The 21,430-nt window shown below is 42.0% G+C and overlaps 2 protein-coding genes across 4 annotated transcripts in view; one reads left to right on the top strand and one right to left on the bottom strand.

The window, feature by feature from the left end:
- Window positions 1-19,156, top strand: part of uggt2 (UDP-glucose glycoprotein glucosyltransferase 2) — a 35,719-nt gene extending 16,563 nt beyond the window's left edge. For 2 of the 3 annotated variants that reach the window (XM_077617246.1, XM_077617248.1), the window contains 18 exons: window positions 775-906; window positions 2,718-2,848; window positions 2,955-3,050; window positions 3,147-3,249; window positions 5,077-5,156; window positions 5,446-5,635; window positions 5,709-5,867; window positions 6,462-6,547; window positions 8,828-8,912; window positions 9,777-9,859; window positions 11,899-12,012; window positions 12,103-12,187; window positions 12,863-13,045; window positions 13,157-13,317; window positions 13,375-13,489; window positions 13,577-13,693; window positions 13,764-13,923; window positions 14,582-15,464. In XM_077617246.1, the coding sequence (XP_077473372.1) occupies window positions 775-906; window positions 2,718-2,848; window positions 2,955-3,050; window positions 3,147-3,249; window positions 5,077-5,156; window positions 5,446-5,635; window positions 5,709-5,867; window positions 6,462-6,547; window positions 8,828-8,912; window positions 9,777-9,859; window positions 11,899-12,012; window positions 12,103-12,187; window positions 12,863-13,045; window positions 13,157-13,317; window positions 13,375-13,489; window positions 13,577-13,693; window positions 13,764-13,923; window positions 14,582-14,604 (2,103 nt within the window). In that variant the 3' untranslated portion in view covers window positions 14,605-15,464. Of the gene's footprint in view, window positions 1-774; window positions 907-2,717; window positions 2,849-2,954; window positions 3,051-3,146; window positions 3,250-5,076; window positions 5,157-5,445; window positions 5,636-5,708; window positions 5,868-6,461; window positions 6,548-8,827; window positions 8,913-9,776; window positions 9,860-11,898; window positions 12,013-12,102; window positions 12,188-12,862; window positions 13,046-13,156; window positions 13,318-13,374; window positions 13,490-13,576; window positions 13,694-13,763; window positions 13,924-14,581; window positions 15,465-18,988 lie in introns of those variants that run through there. The other variant, XR_013304625.1, reaches the window with a different exon arrangement.
- dnajc3a (DnaJ (Hsp40) homolog, subfamily C, member 3a) lies at window positions 15,301-20,604 on the bottom strand. Its single transcript, XM_077617249.1, has 12 exons — window positions 20,364-20,604; window positions 19,260-19,370; window positions 19,009-19,133; window positions 18,776-18,850; window positions 18,526-18,678; window positions 18,270-18,451; window positions 18,090-18,209; window positions 17,888-17,993; window positions 17,636-17,759; window positions 16,083-16,215; window positions 15,865-16,013; window positions 15,301-15,789 (listed from the first exon to the last, which is right to left on the bottom strand). Exons 1-12 carry the CDS (start codon window positions 20,443-20,445, stop codon window positions 15,647-15,649), a joined length of 1,503 nt encoding a protein of 500 aa, XP_077473375.1. The 5' UTR covers window positions 20,446-20,604; the 3' UTR covers window positions 15,301-15,646.
- Between the last annotated feature and the right edge of the window lie 826 nt (window positions 20,605-21,430).

The raw sequence follows: 21,430 nt of genomic DNA, 5'->3' as shown, positions 1-21,430 counted from the left end.
ATTTTGTTAGATTATTGTCATCACTTTATATGGTATTTCACATTTTTAAATGCTATCGATAACGTTTTTTTTAGTTCTGTTTTTTACATATGAGGTAAAAAGTGATCATTATTGTGTCATTACGAAAAATGTGATACTAGACTTATTTTTTGTGGCAGCAATTTGCTTCTGTGGAGGAGTGACGACAAAAAACTTCAATTATACCTAGTTTAAACAGCGTGGGGTTAGCGAGTGGGCTGGAAATAGCTATGTAAGGAATGCACGGATGTGTGAGCGGAGAGCCAGAGTCAGGGGATACAAGTTTATTATTGGCTGCCAGACAGTCTTGCTGACTGGATTGTGCTGACATTATTGGTATTTACCTGTTCTCCTGAGGAGAGGAACCTTGCAAAAACTAATAACCTGACTCTACACCCCCTTTTCACTCCCACACCTCATTTGTTACACGCAAAAAAATGGCAGCAATTTAATTAAAAGTTGCTTTTTATTAATTAGAAATTGATTCATCTCACTCTCACGCACAATTCTGACAGCTTGAAATATCTGACAACCTCACTGACGTGAGGCATTCAGGCTATTGTGAATAATAAAAGAAAAAAAACAAGTCACGTTAGCCCTCTTGTCATTCATTCATCATTCCCCAACTCCGCAAATTGCTCCGATATTGTTTCGGACGGGCTGTAATAGGGAAAAAGTCCTTCAGCTACTATATTGAATTGCACACTACAACCTCAATACAAGTTAACTTGTTCTCTTTTCTTTCTTTGCGTCTAGGGCATGAACACGGATACCTTTGAGAAGAAGTTTAACACGCTTGAAGTGGATTTTGTCCACAGTCAGCAGCTCTTCTGCCGGGATGTCTTAAAACTAAGGGCCGGAGAGAGGGCGGTCATCAGCAATGGCAGGGTGAGTTTAAAACATTTGTAAATCCACTGAATAAATGATCGCTTACAGCCTTCCCAGTTCAAATGCATCAGACTCCTATCGCTGTCCATGGTGCTGAAAACATGATCATTGACTTCCATCCATTGTGTTAAAATTAAAGATTTTATTTTAAAAAAATCATCTAAGATTTTATTTTTAAAAATCATGTAAGATTTTATTTAAAAAAATTATCTAAGATTTTATTTTAAAAAATCATGTAAGATTTTATTTTTTAAAAATCATTTAAGATTTTAATTAAAAAAAATAATCTAAGATTTTATTTAAAAAAAATCATCTAAGATTTTATTTTTAAAAATCCTCTAAGATTTTATTTTTAAAAATCCTCTAAGATTTTATTTAAAAAAAATTCCAAGTATCAGCAAGAGCTGGCTCTAGAGGTGACTGTGTAGTTCCCTTCAAAAAGAGTGCTAAATTAGCCAAAGCACTTTCTCTCTTCATACCTGGAACTCAATACCAATTAACATACACGAACTCCCTTGGCCAATCATCCTAAAGCCTGGCTGTCAGACGAACAAAATTGGCATCACAACGCTGTGTTACGCATGTGTGTGTCTTGTATGCGACATTGTTTATCTACGACCTACACAAGGGACTAAAGATAGAAATTAGCCCTGGGCTACAATCTTACATATTTACACATACATGTTCATTAATATGTGCTGTCCCTTATTAAATAAATCAAACTCAAGCTCATGTTCCAACTCGTGGCGAGTGTTAGTAGTCCTCCAGTCAACCCCCTAATGTGCCATGGAGAAAAAAAAGACCTTTTGCATCTATCAAAGTGAATGTTTATACATGTATCGACTGGCATTTGTTTTTCCTGATCTGTTTTTCACTTAGTAGCTCCATTTAGGTTTTGGTTTTCCTCAGAAAAATTCAACTGGTTGAATAACATCAAAAGCCAAATGTTAGAGTCAAGACGAGACAGGGAAATAAATAGCTGTATAGCCCGTACGCAAAAATGTAACTCCTACGCTAGGCGACCAAGCGGAATAGCTATTTGATCCGAAACATGAGTAAATACTTGAAGAGACGAACGGGGCTTGCTGTCAAGCCCTGCGGTAAAACACTTTCTTGTACTTGATCATCAGGTTTACACACAGCTCACGGGGATTTTGTTTACGCCAACTCTCTAAATCCTTAAGTTTTTTTTGGGCTTGCACTCGGAATAAAATTTAAAAAAAAAAATCTCATTATACTTGTATAATGACAATAAAAGCATTTTTCTACAGCTATGAAGTCTGAAAACTTAATAGAGACACGTGTTGTTATTCAAATAAATATATGTTAGCTATGCCGAGTGACATACAGAACCATAAAATGCTATATCGTGCTGGAAAGTACTTATTTGGGGGTATTTGGTGATTAAAATGTCAATCAAATACGTAATGAAGCTTTATTATTATGAAATTAGATGACATGAATCTTGTTTGATCCACTCATTGGCTAATCTATTTGGATGAGGATGAGTTACAGCGGTTGTTCGAATAATTGGATTGAATGTCGGTAACCGTCAGTGACAGAAAATGAGTTAAAAAGTCCAAATACTTAGTTTTTTTAATGGAAGAACAAAATGTGATGGAGGAATATTTGAATCTTTTTCGAATGAATCAATTCCCTGTTTCAGAAAATGTACGCATTGACCAAATATTTGAAGAAGAAGAATAGTACCGTATCAATATCATTTGTTCAGCTAGGTAGCTAACGACTAAGATGTTTTGAAACAATACTAAAAGCTGCTGCTGATATTACTTATCTGCGATGTGTGTCAGATCCTCGGGCCACTCGGTGAACATGAAGAATTCACCGCCGAGGATTTCCAATTGCTGGAGAAGATTACTCGAAGCGGCTCTGCCGACAAAGTCAAAGCCCGCGTTCAAATGATGGGGATAAAGCCAAAGCAGTATGTGAACTTTATTTTCATCTTGTTTTCCCTGCAATTCTTCATGACGGCTCTTGTAATTTTTTTTTACATGTTTATTTTCTTAACAAAAGTCTTTTTGTTGCAGAGCAAGCAACCTGATCATGAAAGTCGACGCCCTGTTATGGGCAGCCCCCAAAGGAGAGGCCCGGAGGGAAGTGAATTTTTTCAAGGGCAGCCACAGGTTTGACTTTGATGAATATTGTAACATTGTTCTTTTTTTATTTTGTATTTTTTATTAATGCCAACCTTGTTCTTTTGGTCCATGACCTCCCCTCAGTGTGCTGCAACTTTCCCCTCGTGAAGACGAGGTATACTTTGACGTGATGGCCATCGTTGACCCGCTAACGAGGGCGGCACAGAAAATGGCCCCCCTGCTCATTGTAAGTCAAGGGTGTCAAACTCGGGTTGGTTCGCGGGCCGCATTAACGTCAACGCCATTTCATGTGGGCCGGACTATTTTAGATATAATATTTAGATTTAAAAAAAAATTGTATTAAAAGAACTGAATCAAAAGCCCTAAATAGTCCGTTTTTATAGATCTAAAACAATGTTTATTTGAGCTTTTTTTTTTCTTGCTAATGGAAAATTTCTTTTAATCATGTTTTTCATATCAAAAGGAAACATTTTTTTAAATTATGTTCAATAATAAAGTGGAAAACGGAAAATATTTATATCTTTATTTTTAGGCATTCTCCATTTTGATTTCTGAAGCTTTTTTAGGTAGTTACTCTCGGACTTATTTTCGTGAAAATCCACCACTATCGCTGCGTCTCGACACGCAGAAGGGTGTGCGGTCGATTGGTCGCCGGTCTTTTGGTCGTCGTCTTTTGGTCGCCGGTCTTTTGGTCGCCCCGACCGCGACAACGGGCGACCAAAAGACCGGCGACCAAAAGACCGGCGACCAAAAGACCGGCGACCAAAAGACCGGCGACCAAAAGACCGGCGACAAAACAAGGTAAAACAAGACGGTCTACGCATCAATAAAAGCCAACAATGGCTATGAGCAGTTTCACTGAGCCGACGTGTGAGTGTATAAGAGTTTGTATGTACATGCGCTGTCCCTTTTTAAGAAGCGACGTCAGTCAGGGTCTTAACAAGTTCTCCAACAAAAAACAATACAAGTCCGGGAAATTTGGAGCTTTTCTTTAGCCTAATAATTACTAGGGCATTAAGTATGACTAAATAGTCATTCGCAGTTTGTATTTAGGGAATTTGAGCAACGATTTAAATGGTAATTATCACTTACCTTCCGGGTGACCAAAAGACCGGCGACCAAAAGATCGGCGACCAAAAGACCGGCGACCAATCGACCGTGTACCGTCTTAGATGACTCCCTCTTTTCAGAATCATTGACACTCAGCAGACATTGTTCGCAGCAGGAAAAAATATGAAAGCGCCATATGGTTTTTGACTTGCGCTTGTGATCCAGCTGCTTCCTCCCCTTGTCTTCCAAACCGCTGTCTCTTGGTTGTTTGGACTTCTGTTATAAATATTGTGTATTTTTTATGTTCCGAGCAGCAGTCGCTCAATCTGTAAGGGCTTCAGTGCTTCGGCTCGGGGACTGGAAGGTTGGATTGATCGATACCCACAGACCAAAAAAAGTGGAATATATATTGTAGGCAATGGACTAGAAATGTGGAAGGGCTTGTGTAAATCTGTCGGTTCTTATTGGAAGGGATGCTAAAACATATTTTCTCAGAGGTGAGATGAGCGAGATTTGACATATTTAATTCTTTGGCCAATTATTCTATCTAGGAATAAAAAGTTGGACTGCTTACCATTACAGATTCTTTAAAACTGCCAGATAAAAAAAAAACAATGGAAAAAAAACGAGCGTAAGAGTTGAATTGACATGAAAAGTCAATGCAAATATTTTTCCCTTTTTAAAAAGCGGGTTCGTCTTTGAAATTTTATAGCAGAAACATTTTCGAAATTTAAATGAAATTCATTTGGGAATGTCAAGTGTTTTGCGTTTGGGTCAATTTGATTGATTGTTGTTTGACTAATGGATGTATCGATCCCGATTGATGTATCGTTACATCCCTTTTAAATACACAAAGACCTTAGACAATTTACATTTCCAAGTATAGGATGTATGTTGAATTGAACGCTGGGCGACGTAATGGAGGTCGTTTTTCTTCCGCCGTTTGTTTTCGCCTTTCCTTCTTAATTGTAATGTCGTCTCTTTCCTGTGTGGCTTCCCGCAGGTACTCAGTCAAGTGGTCAACTTACGGCTGCGCCTGTTCACCAATTGCAGGGCCAAGCTGTCCGAGATGCCCCTCAAGAGGTGCGATTCAAGCTCCACTTGTAATTAGGCCTTCCCGTTAGGCCCGTTTGAGTGTCCTCGGACGCTCAGCCCAGGCGCTCTCGGCCTCACTCCTCCACTTCACGAGATTAAACCCATGCTATCTGCTTAATATTGCCACCTTATTGCTCTGGGCCCGCTCTCGCGGCTCGGAGAGAATTGCGACGAAAAAAGCAGGCCGACAAATCAAGAAGGAAAAAATAACTTTTACAGCACGGCGAATGTCAGTCTCGGTCAAATACATTTGACATTCTATGGTGTTTGTACGCAGCTTTTACTCGTTTGTGCTGGAGTCCGACGTCACCTTCTTGGCCAACGACACCGTGTCTGCCGGTCCGCTGGCCCGCTTCAGGGACCTCCCCGAATCACCGCTTCTTACCCTCAATATGATTACGCCGGAAGGCTGGATGGTTCAGGCGCTACGCAGCCCACACGACTTGGATAACATCCACCTGAAGGAGGTACGCCTTCAACCGGAGTTTTCTACTCCATCATTTCTGACGGCAAACTAATCAAATTGTCACGTCGAAGCAGGTGAGCGGAACCGTGACCGCAGAGTACGAACTGGAGTATCTCTTGCTGGAGGGCCACTGTTTCGACCTGTCCAGCGGCCAGCCGCCCCGTGGTTTGCAGTTTACCCTCGGTTCCGGTCGGGATCCCGTCATGTATGACACCATCGTCATGGCTAACCTGGTGAGTGACTATTTATGTATACAGCGACTACAGAGGTTACATACATTTTTGTTTTTCTTTTGCAAACGAGTGACTAGGCCAAGGGTGTCAGACTCGGGTTGGTTCGCGGGCCGCTTTAACGTCAACTCGATTTCATGTGGGCCGGACCATTTTAGATATAATATTTAGATATTTTTTTTATAAACAGATTAAAAGAACTGGATTAAGAGCTCTGAATATTCAGTTTTTTATAGATCTAAAACAATGTTTATTTTAGCTTTTTTATATATTTTTAGATTTTACAAAATGATTTTTGAACTAAAAACACAGAAAATATGGATTAAAAAATGACAATTATTGATTTCAAAGGGGGAAAATCAGGAAATGTAATATACATCTATACTCTTCATTTTAATTTGATCCTAAAACAGCAAGTCGGCACTCATGATTTACTTTCTCGGCCGCACAAAATGATGCGGCGGGCCAGATTTGGCCCCCGGGCTGCCACTTTGACACCTGTGGACTAGGCATTGCGCAAAAATGTTGTGCTACAGTCACGATATGTACTTTTTATGTCACGATATGTACTTTTTATGCCATGTATTACTGCAACAGGGCTATTTCCAATTGAAAGCCAATCCCGGCGCCTGGTCCCTAAGGCTGCGTGAAGGACGATCCGAGGATATCTACCAGATTATTTCGTGAGTCTACAAAGTTTGCACATTGTTTTTCATCGCATGGTTGAAAAAAATTGGCCAAATAATTGCTCAGTGGTGGTTTGCACCCTTTTAGCATATTGTCTTTTTTTAGCCATGGAGATGTTTGTCATAAGATTCATAACACAGGGGAACACCTTTTTTTTTTTTTTAGATCTAACAGTTTATTTTTTGGGTGCCCAATCCAAAATTGTTGACATTTTTTTCTCTATTACATCACGAGATAGAACTATTTTAATATTACAAACAGTAGTTAACTCATGCACAGCCATTGAGAGAAATAGTAGACATTAAATCCATCAGGCATTGAATGACGATGTTTCAGTCCCAATTAGTTAATTTATAAAATAAGATTAAAGACCTTAGAACAGTAGTAAGTTGGCGCCTATCTGTTTATTTTAAGTGTTTGGTGCTAATAGGCCAAAGTTAGTTCAGTTCATTTGGACAGCAACTCTGCATTATCACTGTTTATATTGTAGTTTGACAAAAGACACGGCTAGTTGTGTGCGTGTTGTAGTCACAACATACTAAACGGAAAAGAAAAACTCAGATTATTTTTCTATGACACACATAGGAATGAGTTTAAAATATTATCACAACTAAAGAAAAAAAAATTCAAGTTGTTGTCCAGTGAATCTGGTGTTTTCTTTAGAAGCCATTTCGAATCAAAGCCGCTTTCACCTACAACCTATTAGCTACCGGTATCTGTGGAAACCGGTCGTTATGGTAACCCCGCGCACTGCTGACACTATCTCGGCAGCAGGTTTTGATGAGTGCGGGGAGTTGTGCTCTACGCAGAGGGGGGAGGCAGTTAGGAATGTTCTTCTATTAAGGAGAAGACATGGTGGGGGGGGGGGGGGGGGGGGGGGGGTTGGGGGTGTAATGTCACGCCATCCGCCCAGTAGTGTACAAGGCAGGAGAATATGCTTGAGTTACTAAGGAGTGGGTGTCAGAGGAGGAAAACTGGAGCGCGTGCGTTGGCGCCATTTCATTCCCGCGATTGCTCTGAAAACTTTCCCAAAGAAACTTGGACCCTTTTTTTTTTGTCCAGGCGATGTACAGTAATAGCCCCAATCCCACTCAGCCGTGTCCGTGTACGCAGTCCACTCGCTCTTCCATTTTACGTGACCCTATGGGATCGCAGGTCTCGTCCTCCCTGACACCGAAGATTTAGGACGCCAAGCAGCTCGGGTTCTCGCGGAAAATCGTATAGGACAAGCCAAGATTTATTCTCCAATCCTCTAGGTGAAGCAAAAAAAGGTGATGTCATTTTTCACCTTGGCAGCGTCATTATTCTCGCGGTTAGAGGGCACTTTGTTCCGCTTTGGTGGCTGATCACAGCCGAGCGTTCGCCGCCGCCGCCGCCGTTGCAGCACCTGCTCGCGCTGACCGCCGTGATTGAGATGGCGGGCTCTCCATTCCTGACTCAAAGCATCCAGATTGATCTCTGGTCCCTTTTTACAACGCGCCCTAAAGCCACGGGTCCCGCTGCAAAAAGCTTAGCGCCGGAGTGGGCCATTAGTCCACTGCAGAACCGAGCCATTTGTCAGAATGATAAGCTTAATTCTGGAGGTTTTTTTTCCTAACCTATTTGGGTCTTCGATGGCTTAGTCTGCATCATAGACTATAAGTCACCGTTAGACTCAGTAGATCGCACCTGCCAAAACAAATGAGTCCCCACTTTTCAGCTCAATCGCCGCAAAAGGGCAGCGTTACAAAATCGATGGTGTACGGGATTTTATTTTTATCAAATCAGACATCTTACACATTGCAGAAGAGAAATACAAATGTTTCTTGCGTAAAATGACTGTAATTCAATTCAGTTTTTATTTGAATTCATTTTAAATAATAAATCATATGAGTATTAAGATAAGGTGTACAAACTTATAAATGCACCGTCTTTGAATTAATTCATTTTAATGACTAGAAAAAAAGTCTGTACGCACGAGCCATTTATGTGAGCTTTTTATGGCAGGATAATAATAATCTACTTGCCACTGAGTACTCATTAAACGCCTCCATTTTGTAACCAACTCGCTGGGTTATATTACTTTTCTACATGCTGTGTTGATATTATATTGGCTAATTATTAGTCGTGATGATTATCGGGACTAATGAAGTTCATTGCATGCAAAATTTCCGTTTGCGCAAATGTCGTTAGTTAAAATGACTAATTTATGGACTTTTCTTACCCTGTTATGTCCTCGCTTGTTATATTTCCGCCTTGGTTATTAGTGGGAATCATGTTCTGTATTCATTTGGTAGGCACGATGGGAGTGATTCCCCGGGAGAGGACGTTGATGTCGTTGTGTTGCTGAACAGCTTCCATGCTAAGATCATTAAAGTTCGGGTGAGTGTGTTGTTGCATCTGTTCCATATTTATGAAGCATTTTGATCGGAGTATTATTAATAATTGATAGTGTATATTGGAACCTCCAAAGTCAAACACAGTCCAAACGGTGATGCTGGGGGGCCTTTCAAATTGGTCAGGTTTTAATTCATTCTTTTCAACGACAAGGCGGCGCAAAGCATCGGGGAATTTAGAGGGCTTTACACCACATGACAACATTAACAAAAACAACAACAGTCAATTCAAATAAAACATTTAAAAAGCAAAAAAAACAGAAGGGTTGTGAAAACAGCTCCAATTAATTCATTCTTTTTCTCATTTTTTTTTACTGGGTGGAGTTTGTAGAGTTCTGTAGCTTTTTCCCATCTTGGCTGTTAAAAAAAAAGACAAGCTCTATCATCCAATAGGATAAAGACTTTATATAAACACAAATCACTACTAGGCCAAAAAAATGTAATCCAATACAAAGACCAACTGAAGGAGGTTTCTAAAAGAGCAGACTTTTGCTTAAGCAGCAAAATGTGACTTAATTTTTACCTCTGTGACCTTTGACCTCATTAGAACACCAGAATATTCAGTTTATTCATTCTTGAGTTATGCTCAATGAAAGCACACTGATAAACCGACGGAGGGAAAAACACTATTAAACTAGGTTAGGTTACCCCATTTGAATTTGCAACCCGACCATGTATAACGCTTTTACATTTAATCACTGGAAACATGGGAAATTGCGCTCAAAAATAATTGACACAACTTGTAAAACTAAAAGTGTTGTATGAAGTAACGGGCTTGATGGGAATCACCAATCTCATAAATGCTTATCTCACACTTGAGAATGTTATTTGCGTTTTGTTTCTTTCCCAGGTCCAGAAAAAGGCAGAGAAAATGAACGAAGATCTTTTAAGTGAAATGAGTGAAAGCAAAGGCCTTTGGGACTCCTTAGCAAGGTGTGTATGCAAAATCTCCCCCCTGTTAGATGATTGGCAGGATCAAGTAGACTTCCTTTGTCAACGTGACATTATGATTTCAGGAGATCTTATTCGTCCCCAGGCTCCAGACTACATTATTATGCTGTAAGAGCTAGTCTTGCAAAAAATAGGTGCTTCTGTAGGTATGTGTATTTTTGCGTGTGTGTTTCCCCCCCCCCCCCCCAACGGCTGCCTCCTTAACCGTGTGATCTTGTCTAACGTTTGCCCTGGAAGCCGTTTGGAGCACTTTTGAGAAAAGCTAGACAGCGTGGATGCAACCTATTTAACATATTTGGTCATTGAACGCAGCTTTTACAGCACTTGGAGGTCTTGTTATGATCTGAGGGGGGTGGGGGGGGTCTGCGTCAAAGGTGATTTTTGTATTGATAGTAATAGGCTAGGCTAGGCTTCACTTGCAAAATTGATTATTGTTTTTTTAAACTGTTTTGTTTGATGTAAGTTTGAATTAACCAATTGCCTACGCTAACAATAACCCCCTAATTCAAGGGTGTCAGACTCGGGTTGGTTCGCGGGCCGCACTAACGTCAACTAAATTTCATGTGGTCCGGGCCATTTTAGATATAATATTTAGATTTTTTTTTTATAAATGGATTAAAGGAACTGGATTAAAAGCCCTAAATATTATTTTTTTTGTAGATTATTTGATCTTTTTTTCTTAGTAAGAGAAAAATATTTATTTAATAATTGGTTTTCATTTTAAAAGGAAGCCATTTTTTATTATGTTCCATATTGAAGTGGAAAACAGAAAATATTTTTAGATTTTGCAAGATGATTTTTGACCTAAAAACAGAAAAAGTGGATTAAAAAATTGCAAATATTGATTTAAAAGGGGGAAAATCTGGAAATATCATATACATCTATCATTTTAATTTGATCCTAAAACAGAGAGTTGGCACTCATGATTTACTTTCCCGGGCCACACAAAATGATCCAGTGGGCCAGATTTGGCCCCCGGGCCGCCACTTTGACACCTGTGCGGCCTAATTTGTCTGCTAACTCAATTCACTCATTGACAGCCATTTGCAGATGATCTGTATTGCAATTTTTGAAGATCATCTGCACGCTATCTAAACAAAGGTGCAAATAGTTGCCTTTTTGCTTTTTGTTGATGCCTTTTCACATTGGGTTCGGGTCTAAAGGGGCAGCGGGAGGGAGGTTAGTTCAGGTGAAAGCCTTGTTTCATTAGGATTCCCGCTGGATACATCTGAGCAGAACGGGTGAGGCAGGTACCGTGCGGTTGGTGTGGACCCAAAATACGTGGGCTGCATAGCAAATTTCCGGACGGCTGGGGAAGGACACCCAACCTTTCGCTCCGTCTTGAAGTTGCTTTCTAACCTCAAGGCCATATGTACTTGCTTTGATACAGCGACTGTGGATGCACTCAATGGCGGCCGTAACGGACTTCCGATGAAACGCTAGATCCACAGAGGCCTATTTTTCTGTCGAGTCATGCTTATAGACACGTATTCTTAAAGAACAAGCATTGGTTGATGGGGCTAGTATATCCATAATCGCTTCATTTGTAATCTTGGGGCTAGTTGAAGGGATTTTTTCGTTGAGGATAGACAGAATGTCATTTATCGATGGAAACCTTGGCGGCGGTTGGCGAAGCGAGTCTATGAATCTACCTTGACAAATATCTCAAGTCTGGATGTATGAATGTTTTGTTTACTCTCTTTTGCCTGCCGGTAGTTCATATTTTGATTGATTTAAGTGCCGCCTGGACGCTATTGTATCCAAATGGATTGGGCGTCCAGCGCCATCATTGGCAGCCAATGGGTTAATATCAGTATGGGTTAGTTAGCAATTTGACAATTAATCATGGCAGTTTCATCGCGAGTTCCGTCGAGATTTGTATTGTCTTTTAAACCAGTAGCGCACGTTCTTTTTCTTTCTTTCTGTCTAAAAGCCTGACATGGGCTCTGCGTACTTTGGACCCGCTTTATGAAAGACATCCATCAAGGGGAAAATAAGGCAAATTGTTGTCTGGTCTACAGCATTGCAGGTGGAGGCCCCAAGAAGGAGGATGGCCAAAAGAAGAAGACGCAGAAGGAGGATGTTCTAAACATATTTTCAGTCGCCTCGGGTCATCTTTACGAGCGCTTTCTGCGGTACGAGTGCTTCTCATTTCTCATCGGTTCCGCTCCAGTCCTTTAAAAGTGATCTTTTCTCTCTCTCTCTCTCTCTCACTTGGATTTCAGGATCATGATGCTGTCCGTCCTTCGCCACACCAAAACGCCCGTCAAGTTCTGGTTCCTCAAGAATTACCTGTCCCCTTCGTTCAAGGTGCTGTTACATTCTATGCCGCTCTATCACTTGAAATAAATAGTACAAGTCGGCTTAGAGCACTTTTGGATGATGCATGCTCTGTAAAATTCCTTTTGATATCATCGTTGCTTTGATTTGACTTCTACCTTCAGCCAGAAAATAACATAGCAGCGCCAAATTCACTTTGATTTCATCATCTAGAAGCACGCACATATTTACTCAGATTGCCGACTTCTGATCGCAAATATTTAGCGGACACCAACAAACCTTGAAACTAAAATTGTAAGATAACGGGCAATTTTTTTCTCTTTTTTCTGTACCATCAACATTTTTATTTTCTTTTTTTAGCTTTTTTTTTTCAATTCCAGCTTTCCATGGAAAGTTACCTTTTTACTATTCAGGTATTTACTGAATATTCAGGGCTTTTAATCCAGTTCAATTAATCCATTTATTAAAAAGAATCTAAATATCATATATATAATGGTCCGGCCCACATGAAATCAAGTTGACGTTAACGCGGCCCACGAACCAACCCGAGTCTGACACCCTTGCCGTAGATGGATGAAAGGAAGAACAAAAAAAGCAACAAATGTGCCTATTTACGTCAACAATCAAGCAGCCACGACGACTCCTACCGTGACAATTCAATTGAATTCAATTCAATGACCCTCCCATCCCGCTCCCACCCCGTAGGAGACCATCTCCCACATGGCAGAGTCCTACGGCTTCCAGTACGAGCTAGTCCAGTACAAGTGGCCGCGCTGGCTCTACCAGCAGACGGAGAAGCAACGCATCATCTGGGGCTACAAGATCCTCTTCCTGGACGTCCTCTTCCCACTGGCCGTGGATAAGATCATCTTTGTGGACGCCGACCAGGTTAGCATCAAAACCGACCGCCAAGACGGCGGCCGACTCACTCGGGGATTTCGAACATTTGGAGTTCAACAAAACCTTTGAGGCCTTTGCACGCTCTTCTTCCCCTCTCAGATAGTGCGAGCCGATCTGAAGGAGTTGCGGGATCTCGACCTGGAGGGCGCCCCCTACGGTTACACGCCTTTTTGCGACAGCCGCACGGAGATGGACGGCTATCGCTTTTGGAAAAGCGGTTACTGGGCGTCACACCTGGGACACAGGAAGTACCACATCAGGTACGTTTCGCTCCCTTCCCTTGCAAAACAGCGCCCCCGAGCTATTTTCCCCCGCAGCGCGCTCTACGTGGTGGATTTGAAGAAGTTCCGCAAGATGGCGGCCGGCGACAGACTCCGAGGACAGTACCAAGCGCTGAGCCAGGACCCCAACAGCCTGTCAAACTTGGACCAGGTTAAAAGAAACAGATTGCACGTCCGTCGCCGTCGATGGGAGTCCACACGATCCTAACAGTGGGGGGCCACCCATACTGGTTTGTAGGACCTCCCCAACAACATGATCCACCAGGTGGCCATCAAGTCTCTGCCTCAGGAATGGCTGTGGTGCGAGACGTGGTGTAGCGACGCCTCCAAAACGTCCGCCAAGACCATAGACTTGGTAAAATGGGCTTTTCGAACGTGCGTGGGTCTTCAGCCTTTACAATTCCTCATCTGCGTTTGTGGCACAGTGTAATAACCCCAAAACCAAAGAGCCCAAACTGACGGCGGCGGCGAGAATCGTACCCGAGTGGGCCGGCTACGACGACGAAATCAAGCGGCTCCTAAAGGGGAGGCCGCAAGAGGAAAACCACACCGCATTTAGACCGACGCCGTCACAAGGCAACCAAGGTAATGATCTCTTTCATTCTACTTTTCCTAACATCATTTTATTCCCTAAAATATGTCAACTTTATCAAAGAAAAACGATTATGAGCGTTAAGTAGGAAGGGTCCGTTTTTCCTCTCAGAAAAAATAATTTTCCCAGAAAAAAACTGAATTTCTTTATCCACAAGAGGGCGTATCATGGCGTGGTTCTCCCAGGACGTATATTACCGTATTTTGTCGTTTAATATACCTGGGTATATTAAATTATTTTTGCTTTTTTGAGCTTCCTGTTTGTGCGCCATTTAATATACCCGGATATATTAAACGGCAACTCAACTTTTTTGGCAAGATTTGTATGGTGTTCATGAGGGCATAAGTATAGATACTTAAGTTTATTAAAATTCCAAGTCAGACTTTGTTCAGCAGTAACTAGTTTTAACCTGAGCAGTAAGTACTTTTAGTCTGCAAAACGTTGATGCACCCCGTCACGGCATAAAGAGTGCGTAGTGGATCGTACCTTCCCGTTTGTGCGCTGTTTAATATACCCGGGTATATTAAACAGCAAAATATGGTAACTGTTTCTTTCATTTACTGGAACGTATGCATTTTTTTTTACCTCGGGAAATTGAGAAACTCTACTCGTGTCATATTCTTTTGCTAGCTTTTGTCTTTCTTTTCACAGGCCACACGCGCGATGAACTTTAGCAAAGGTTTCAGGTGAGAAAAGGTGCAGTCAGATAAATTGGCGAGCTGTAGGATCTTCATCACCTTTGCTCTGGCAGTCAATTTGCACCATCCAGTCTTGACGTCACAAGTGTTAAAATTACCCAGAGGGACTTGGCAAGCGGCAGCAGGTTTGTGCTAGCATACATTGCACTGAAATCCCGTCTCGGCGTTTGTGACATTGGGAAAAGTTGTTGTTTTTTGGCATGTTCACAAGAACAAAATCAGTCATCGTTAGTTGACAGAAACAAACGCTACAAATACACGTCATGTGTTGCACTGTTTGCATAACAGGGCCAGTTCGTGGAATTTGACTTTATTTTCCAAACATGAAGTATTTTTTGACATTGATTTAACCTGTTTTTTTATGGTTAAAAAAAAATCCATTAAGGGATTGTTTTATTTTGTTGTAATTTAAAAATGTATTTATGACAAACTGTGTTCCTCCAAGATGATAATGTTCTTCTGTCTTGTCATTATGACCCCCAAAAATATTAATTTCATGAAAAAATTTGCCATTTTAACTTTGTCAGAGCTGTTGGAATCGGGTAGGATTAAAAAAAAATGTTAAGACTATTTGACACGAGAACTCCTTTAGCATTAACTGTTGCCGAGTTACCATGGCAACACATGACCGACCTTCAAAACCTCAACATTGTGTCATAAAAGACATTTAAGGCTTTTCAAGCAAATGGATGTCATCCATTTTTTTATGTCAACCAAGTACAGATGAGAATAAACAGTTTTAACAAAATTCATGTTTTGTTAGCCCGAGCAAATCAAGTGCATTTAATCTACATAAATAAGCTCTTTATTTACAGGTCAAGACACATTCCGATCATTTTTAAAAAAGAAAGAAAAAAAATGGTGTGGTGACGTACAAAACGCTTTTCCTGAACGGAACGACACGTACTTTTTGGAAGCAATCCGTTGAAGTTTGCATAGCGCCGTCTCCGTTTCAAAATGAAGGAGTCCACGTATCGGCAAAGCGTCGGCTTTAATTCAAATCTCACCGCGCTCGTCCTCAATGAAAGTTAAACTTGAAGTTGAAGGGTCCCGACCCGAACGGGTTGAAGTGGAAGTGTTGGCCTCCGCCGCCCCCGTGTTGACCCTGTTGGCTCTCGGGGTCCATGGGGTCTTCGCCGTGGTCGAACTTGTTTCTCATCTCTGGAGGGGAAGGAGGGAGGGAGGGACACATTTTGGGGAAAGTGGCAAATGGCCGTCAATCCGTCCGTGGCTTACCCGGGTCGGTGAGGACTTCCTTGGCTTGGGCGATGTCGATGAACTTGTTCTCGGCCTTTTTCTTTTCAACCGGATCCTGGAAGTTGTCCGGGTGCCACTGTTGCGCCAGCTTTCGATACGCTTTGATGATCTCCTTCTTTTGGGCCGTCCTGCCGTGGGAAGAATGGGATAGAGCAATGCGTGAAAGGAAAAGCGGTTCTCTTTCTGCCATTTCTTACCTTTTCACTCCCAAGATCTTGTAGTAGTCTCTCTTCCGAGACTGCTTGAGGAGACGTTGCGCTTTCTCCAGACCTTCCTTAATCTGATGGTCGTTTTCGCTGTTTTTCGACGCCGTATCGTAGTCTCTGACGGCTGCAAAGGAACAAAAAGACGGAGTGTTTATTCGAGAAAGGTCAGCCGACATCTTTAATTTTGGCATACATTAGATTTCTTCTACTTTCAAGTTAGCACCACTGTATTTAGGAATGATGAGATTTTTTGGGGTTGCTCCCTTTAGCAGTCAAATTAGTTAGATAATACATATGTTGAATGTATATTCAAAGATCCAGGGATAAGTTGATGCAAAGATTTTCTTAGTGTTTAATTTTGTTCTTTGGCTAATACTTGTCATAAAGTTTATGTATTTCGCTTTGACTTTTTGCTGTATGACTAATACCATTTTCATTTGTCTTTAAATGTTTGCATTTACCACCACGGCAGGTCTCCCACTTTTTATGTCGTTGTTGTTCGAGTCGAAGCATTGTGTGTGTGTGTGTCTATTTTTCCAGTGGCAAGCACTAAAAGGCGAATGGAGACGCTTGGCTTGGGGCTGTGACACTTTAAAAGCTCGCTCAGACCCCGTCAGAGCGCTCCCGCTGGGAGTTTGTTTTGCATTTTAGCTCACGGACGTCAATAGCGGTCTAATCCATTTCAACCTGCAGGGCTGTCAAGAGCCATCATTGGCAAGGAGCTGAAAAAAGACACACTGGAAACTAACCCATTTTTGACAAACACCGGCAGAGCGACGACAATTTCTTTGGTAAAGAGAACGTAATGTCATCTGATAAAGTGAAGCCAAGCCATTAAAGACCCACCCAAAGAAATACTTTAAGGTAACCAGACATGTCAAAATGCATGATGATTTTTCCCCATGCTTGTTTCAGTGTTAACAGGACTAAATTTTTCACTGTTAAATGTATAAATATGAAATAATAATAATAATGACTATGTTAAAAAGATTTTTTTAAAAGGGATTTAAACAACCCATGAGGTTTCATCCTACATTTTGGGTGGAGGCACAGCGACCCCTTGTGGTGCATTTCTATCCTCAGACCTGGCCATGCAATAGTAACGTCAAATTATGTACAGTAATGCCTTGACATACGAGTGCCCCAGAAATTTGAGATAAGAAGAAAATTCCGATCAAATATTTGCCTTGAGATACAAGACAAATTTGAAATACCTATAATAAAATGTTTTTCCATTGTAATATCCTGTTTTTTCAGAGGGTGGGAACAAATTAATTTGTATTTAGTTCATTTCTATGGGAAAAATTGATTTGACATACAAGTAAATTGACATACGAGCTCAGTCCCGGAACGTATTAAGCTCATATCTCAAGGTATGACTGCATAGGAAACATTGCTGAGCGCACAATTTCAAATTTGTGAACTCTCATACCGTGAAGACAGCTTCAAGTCAATCGAAAGAGGGGAAAAAATAAAAATAAAATCTGAACAGTAACTCGACCCTAATTTTTTTTTCTATAGAAAGAATCCAATGGAGATCTTACCCTCCTCATACTGTTCATCTTGGATGTAAGCCTCCGCTCTGTCCTTCAGCGCGTTAAGATTGTTTGGGTCCTTGTTGAGGACTTGGCTGCACATGAAGATGGCTTTGCTGGCCTGCTGCTGCCCCTGTAACATTCATCAGGCTACATTCGACGTTTCAATGCCACTGACGGCGTTAAACGCTCAATCCATTTCAACTGGAAACGGCGTCTGACACCAGTGTCAAAAAGTTGCAAAAAAAGGAGGTATCTCACATGGGTTAAGGCATGGCAGATGCGCTCCTTCGCCAGCAGGGTGAACGGAAGCACGTTGGGCTCCGTCTTCATCACCGCCTCATATTTACTCACCGCCTCGTCGTACCTGAAAAGGAAGCGTGGAAACGCCAACTTTTATTTTGGAAGGAGTTCAAGTGCTACCCAAGATCTGTCCTTTCATGAGCCAAACAAAAGCAAGCACCTCTGCTCTTGAATCATGTCTTCCGCCGACCGGATCTGTTTGTTGAGCTTCTTGACCTGCTTGTAGTGACCGAAGCACTGCTTGTGATCCGGGTCCAGTTTTAGGCACTCGCGCACTTCACTGCACAAAAGGAGAAGTGTGCAAACGTGTGGAAAGAGACGGCAATATTTTTGCACTCACCTGAGGGACAGCTCGTGGTCGCCCAGATTGTAGTAAATGGTGCTGAGCTGGTAGTACGCGTGCGTGTTGTCATTCCTCAACTTGGACGTGGCCTTCAGGTCGTTGATGGCCTTGCCCAGCTCGCCCAACTGAATGAAGCAATCGGCTCGCATCTCGCGAGCAATCACGTCCCAGATGCAAGTCTGAAAAATGGACGTCCGTCAGTCCAGAGGCGGGTGAACGCAAGCGAGCGAGATTGTCGGTTAAGGTGCCCTGCCTCGATAACGGCGTTCAACTGCGACGCGGCCGTGGCGTAGTCTTTGCTTTGGTAGCTCTGCCGCGCCTCGGCCACCAGACGCTGGAGCTCGTCCGATTTGGTCAGCTGATACTCAGCCTCGGTAGCCTCCTTGTCGCTGGGGTGAGCCTTCAACTGGTATAAACAGAGCCCAAAGAGACGATCAAAGGCGAGGCGCCTGGTTTTAGAGCGACGCCGCCACCTTTGGATCAAAGGCGCACATTTCACTCACCACGTTTCGGAAGTCGCTCTCCGCTTCGTCCAGTTTGCCTTGCTTCAGGAGAAGGTTTCCCCGCTGGAGACGCGCCTGGTGAAAAACTATTTGTTACACCAGGACCTCAATTATAATTCGAAAAATAACCTAAAATCAAAGAATATGTGCTTTTTGCATGAGCTTGCATCATGGCAAACCTTGTTTTATTTGGATTTTTTTTTCTTCCAACAGATTGGGAACGCAACACTCACAGACGTGAAGTCGGGCTTGAGTTCGATGACTTTGCTCAAATCCGGCAACGCCGACTTGGACTTCCCCATGGCCAGATAGACCGTGGCTCTTCTGTAATAGGCCAGGTAGTTCTTGGAATCGCCATCTGATCAGAGAACATCCACAAGGAAATGCAAAGGTAAGTGACACGACGTTAACCGGGTATTTTTGTAATGATCAAGTGAGGCATTCTAAGTTTGGAAAGATGGCTGGCTTTCTTTACGCCACCTACCCACGGCGGCGTGGAAGTGAGAGAGCGCGTCGGCTAATTGTCCCGCCGCTAGTAGCTTCTTGCCCATCTCCATGTGGTGGTCCACACTCCCTTCCCGGCCACAATTGACACCTGCGACAAAAACAAATATAGAAAATGAGATGAGATCATCCTAAACTATTTTCCCCCCTTAAAACCGAGTTCAGAACAGTTTTAGACCAAGTCTTTTCGGGGGGCTTTAGTCCTTTCTTCACTTGATTAACCATTTCTATTATTCAAACTTGACTAGTTATCATGACTGTGTTTGCGAGACTGCTTAGCAGCAGCAGTAGCTGATCCCAAGATATACTTGGTGGATTCCATTCATTCTAGGTCAGGAGTCTTGAAACCGGTTCTCACGGGCACACAAACATCTTATCAAATCATATATACTATTTATAGATGCGTATTAATATCTTTTTTTGGTTAGACATTTTTTCGATTATCAGAAGTCCTGTGAAATTTGTATACAAAGACCAGTTATAATATATTATTGTGGTTCTTTGCTATAGCAAGCTATTCTACTCCATCAAAATCAGATTTTACATGTAAAGCATAGCTGACTTTTAAGTTTGCATAATAGTAAACTCGACTCATTTAAACAGAAAGTCATTTAAGAGACACTTTGACAGCGATAGACGTCAGATCCGTTTTCACCGAGTTGGCAGCAATCGCTTGATCGCTGAGATTGGACGTCTATCGCCGTCAATTCCAATGTAGCATGATCACGCAATCCCAGAAATGGATTTGATGTCTAATACTGTCAAAAGAAATTTATAAGCATTACTATATACGATGTCACTTTTTTGATCTGGGTCACAGTACATCCAGCCCCAAACAACACATTCTCCAAAAGACCAGCAAAAACAAAACGTTTTGGATCCTAGATTTAACAAACGGCAATCGCAGAAAGAAGAGCGAGCTAGCTAACTAGCTAGCCTGCTAATGTATTGACTTCTGACGTGAGAACATTGATCGATTTAGCCGATTTCCAGTTCTACGATCCAAAAGCAGACAGACATTAAATGTCATGAATCCCAGCCCCGAAGTGCAATTTCCGCTTGACCTCAGTCAGTGATCACTTACCTTCGTATCGCATGTCAATCAAAACAAGAACATATGGCAAGTAAGTCAGTATCTTGCGAGCCACGTGCTCCATGGAAACCATGTTTAAATCCCACTCGAGTGGCTCCCGTTGCTCGGTGAGAAGCGTAAAAACGTGACCTTAGAATTGAACGTCCAAATACGTCCCATGTGTTGACAGCTCAATGCAATTGCGGGCTAAGGAAGGAGTTTTTCCTTCCCCGTCTCGTCGTCTCCTTCACGGCCAGCCACACAAATGCGCTGACACATCGTGGGGCGCGCTGATTGGCTGCCGAATGGCGAAACCACGCCCTCTCCACGCGCATCAACAGAGTGGAGCCACGGCAGCACGGCCGGCGCGCGTGGACACGCCCACTTTCTATTTTAATGCGCTCAATGCAATATATACTAGTAATTATCATGTTTTCATTCCCATTTCATTTTTTTAAATAGACTAACTTTATTTAAACTGTTTCTGGGACAGTGGTCACTACAGTAGACAACTTTTTATCCTTTAAAGGCCAAGGGACTTTTTTTAAAGATAAAAAATAAAAGATTTCAGTATTTTCCATTCATTTTTAACCCAGCGTATCTTTGTCAGGCTTTCGGGGTGCTGGAGCCTATCCACAGAGGCTGCACTACATCCTAAACTGGTAAGAGCAATTTCATTCATTCATTTTCTGTATCGTTTATCCTCACAACGGTCACTGGGGCGCTGGAGCCTATTCCAGCCAAGGAATAGGCGGATGGGCGGGGGTATCCGGATATGGTTGCCAGCCAATCGCAGGGCACGAAGTCACGAAAAAACATTCAGACATACGACATGCACGCTCGCACGAAACCGGAGTACCCGGAGAAAAGCCATGCAGGCACAGGAGAGAATTTGTAATATCATAATGTGTAATGGCCACAAAGATAATATTTTTTTCTTTAATACATATTTTATCCATTAGAAATACATTTGTAAAATGCTAGTGTTAATAAAAGCGAAATGAATTAAAATAAAGAGAAAATACACCCCCATAAAATTCTAAAATGAGGTTTATAGGACTGTTAAACACAAAAAAACA

Source organism: Stigmatopora argus, chromosome 13 (genome assembly GCF_051989625.1).
Source record: "Stigmatopora argus isolate UIUO_Sarg chromosome 13, RoL_Sarg_1.0, whole genome shotgun sequence".
Taxonomy (NCBI): Eukaryota; Metazoa; Chordata; class Actinopteri; order Syngnathiformes; family Syngnathidae; genus Stigmatopora; species Stigmatopora argus.
The sequence above is the reverse complement of the archived record's forward strand: the minus strand, read 5'-3'. Positions and strand labels throughout refer to the sequence as shown.

Bases quoted from the DNA above. Each gene is read 5' to 3' on its own strand.
- dnajc3a (XM_077617249.1), bottom strand. From the start codon at position 20,445: ATGGTTTCCATGGAGCACGTGGCTCGCAAGATACTGACTTACTTGCCA. The intron at 18,210-18,269 runs GTGAGTGCAAAA...CCTTTTGTGCAG, and splicing joins GACCACGAGCTGTCCCTCAG to TGAAGTGCGCGAGTGCCTAA. The intron at 15,790-15,864 runs GTAAGCCACGGA...CTTCCCCTCCAG, and splicing joins GGAAGTCCTCACCGACCCGG to AGATGAGAAACAAGTTCGAC.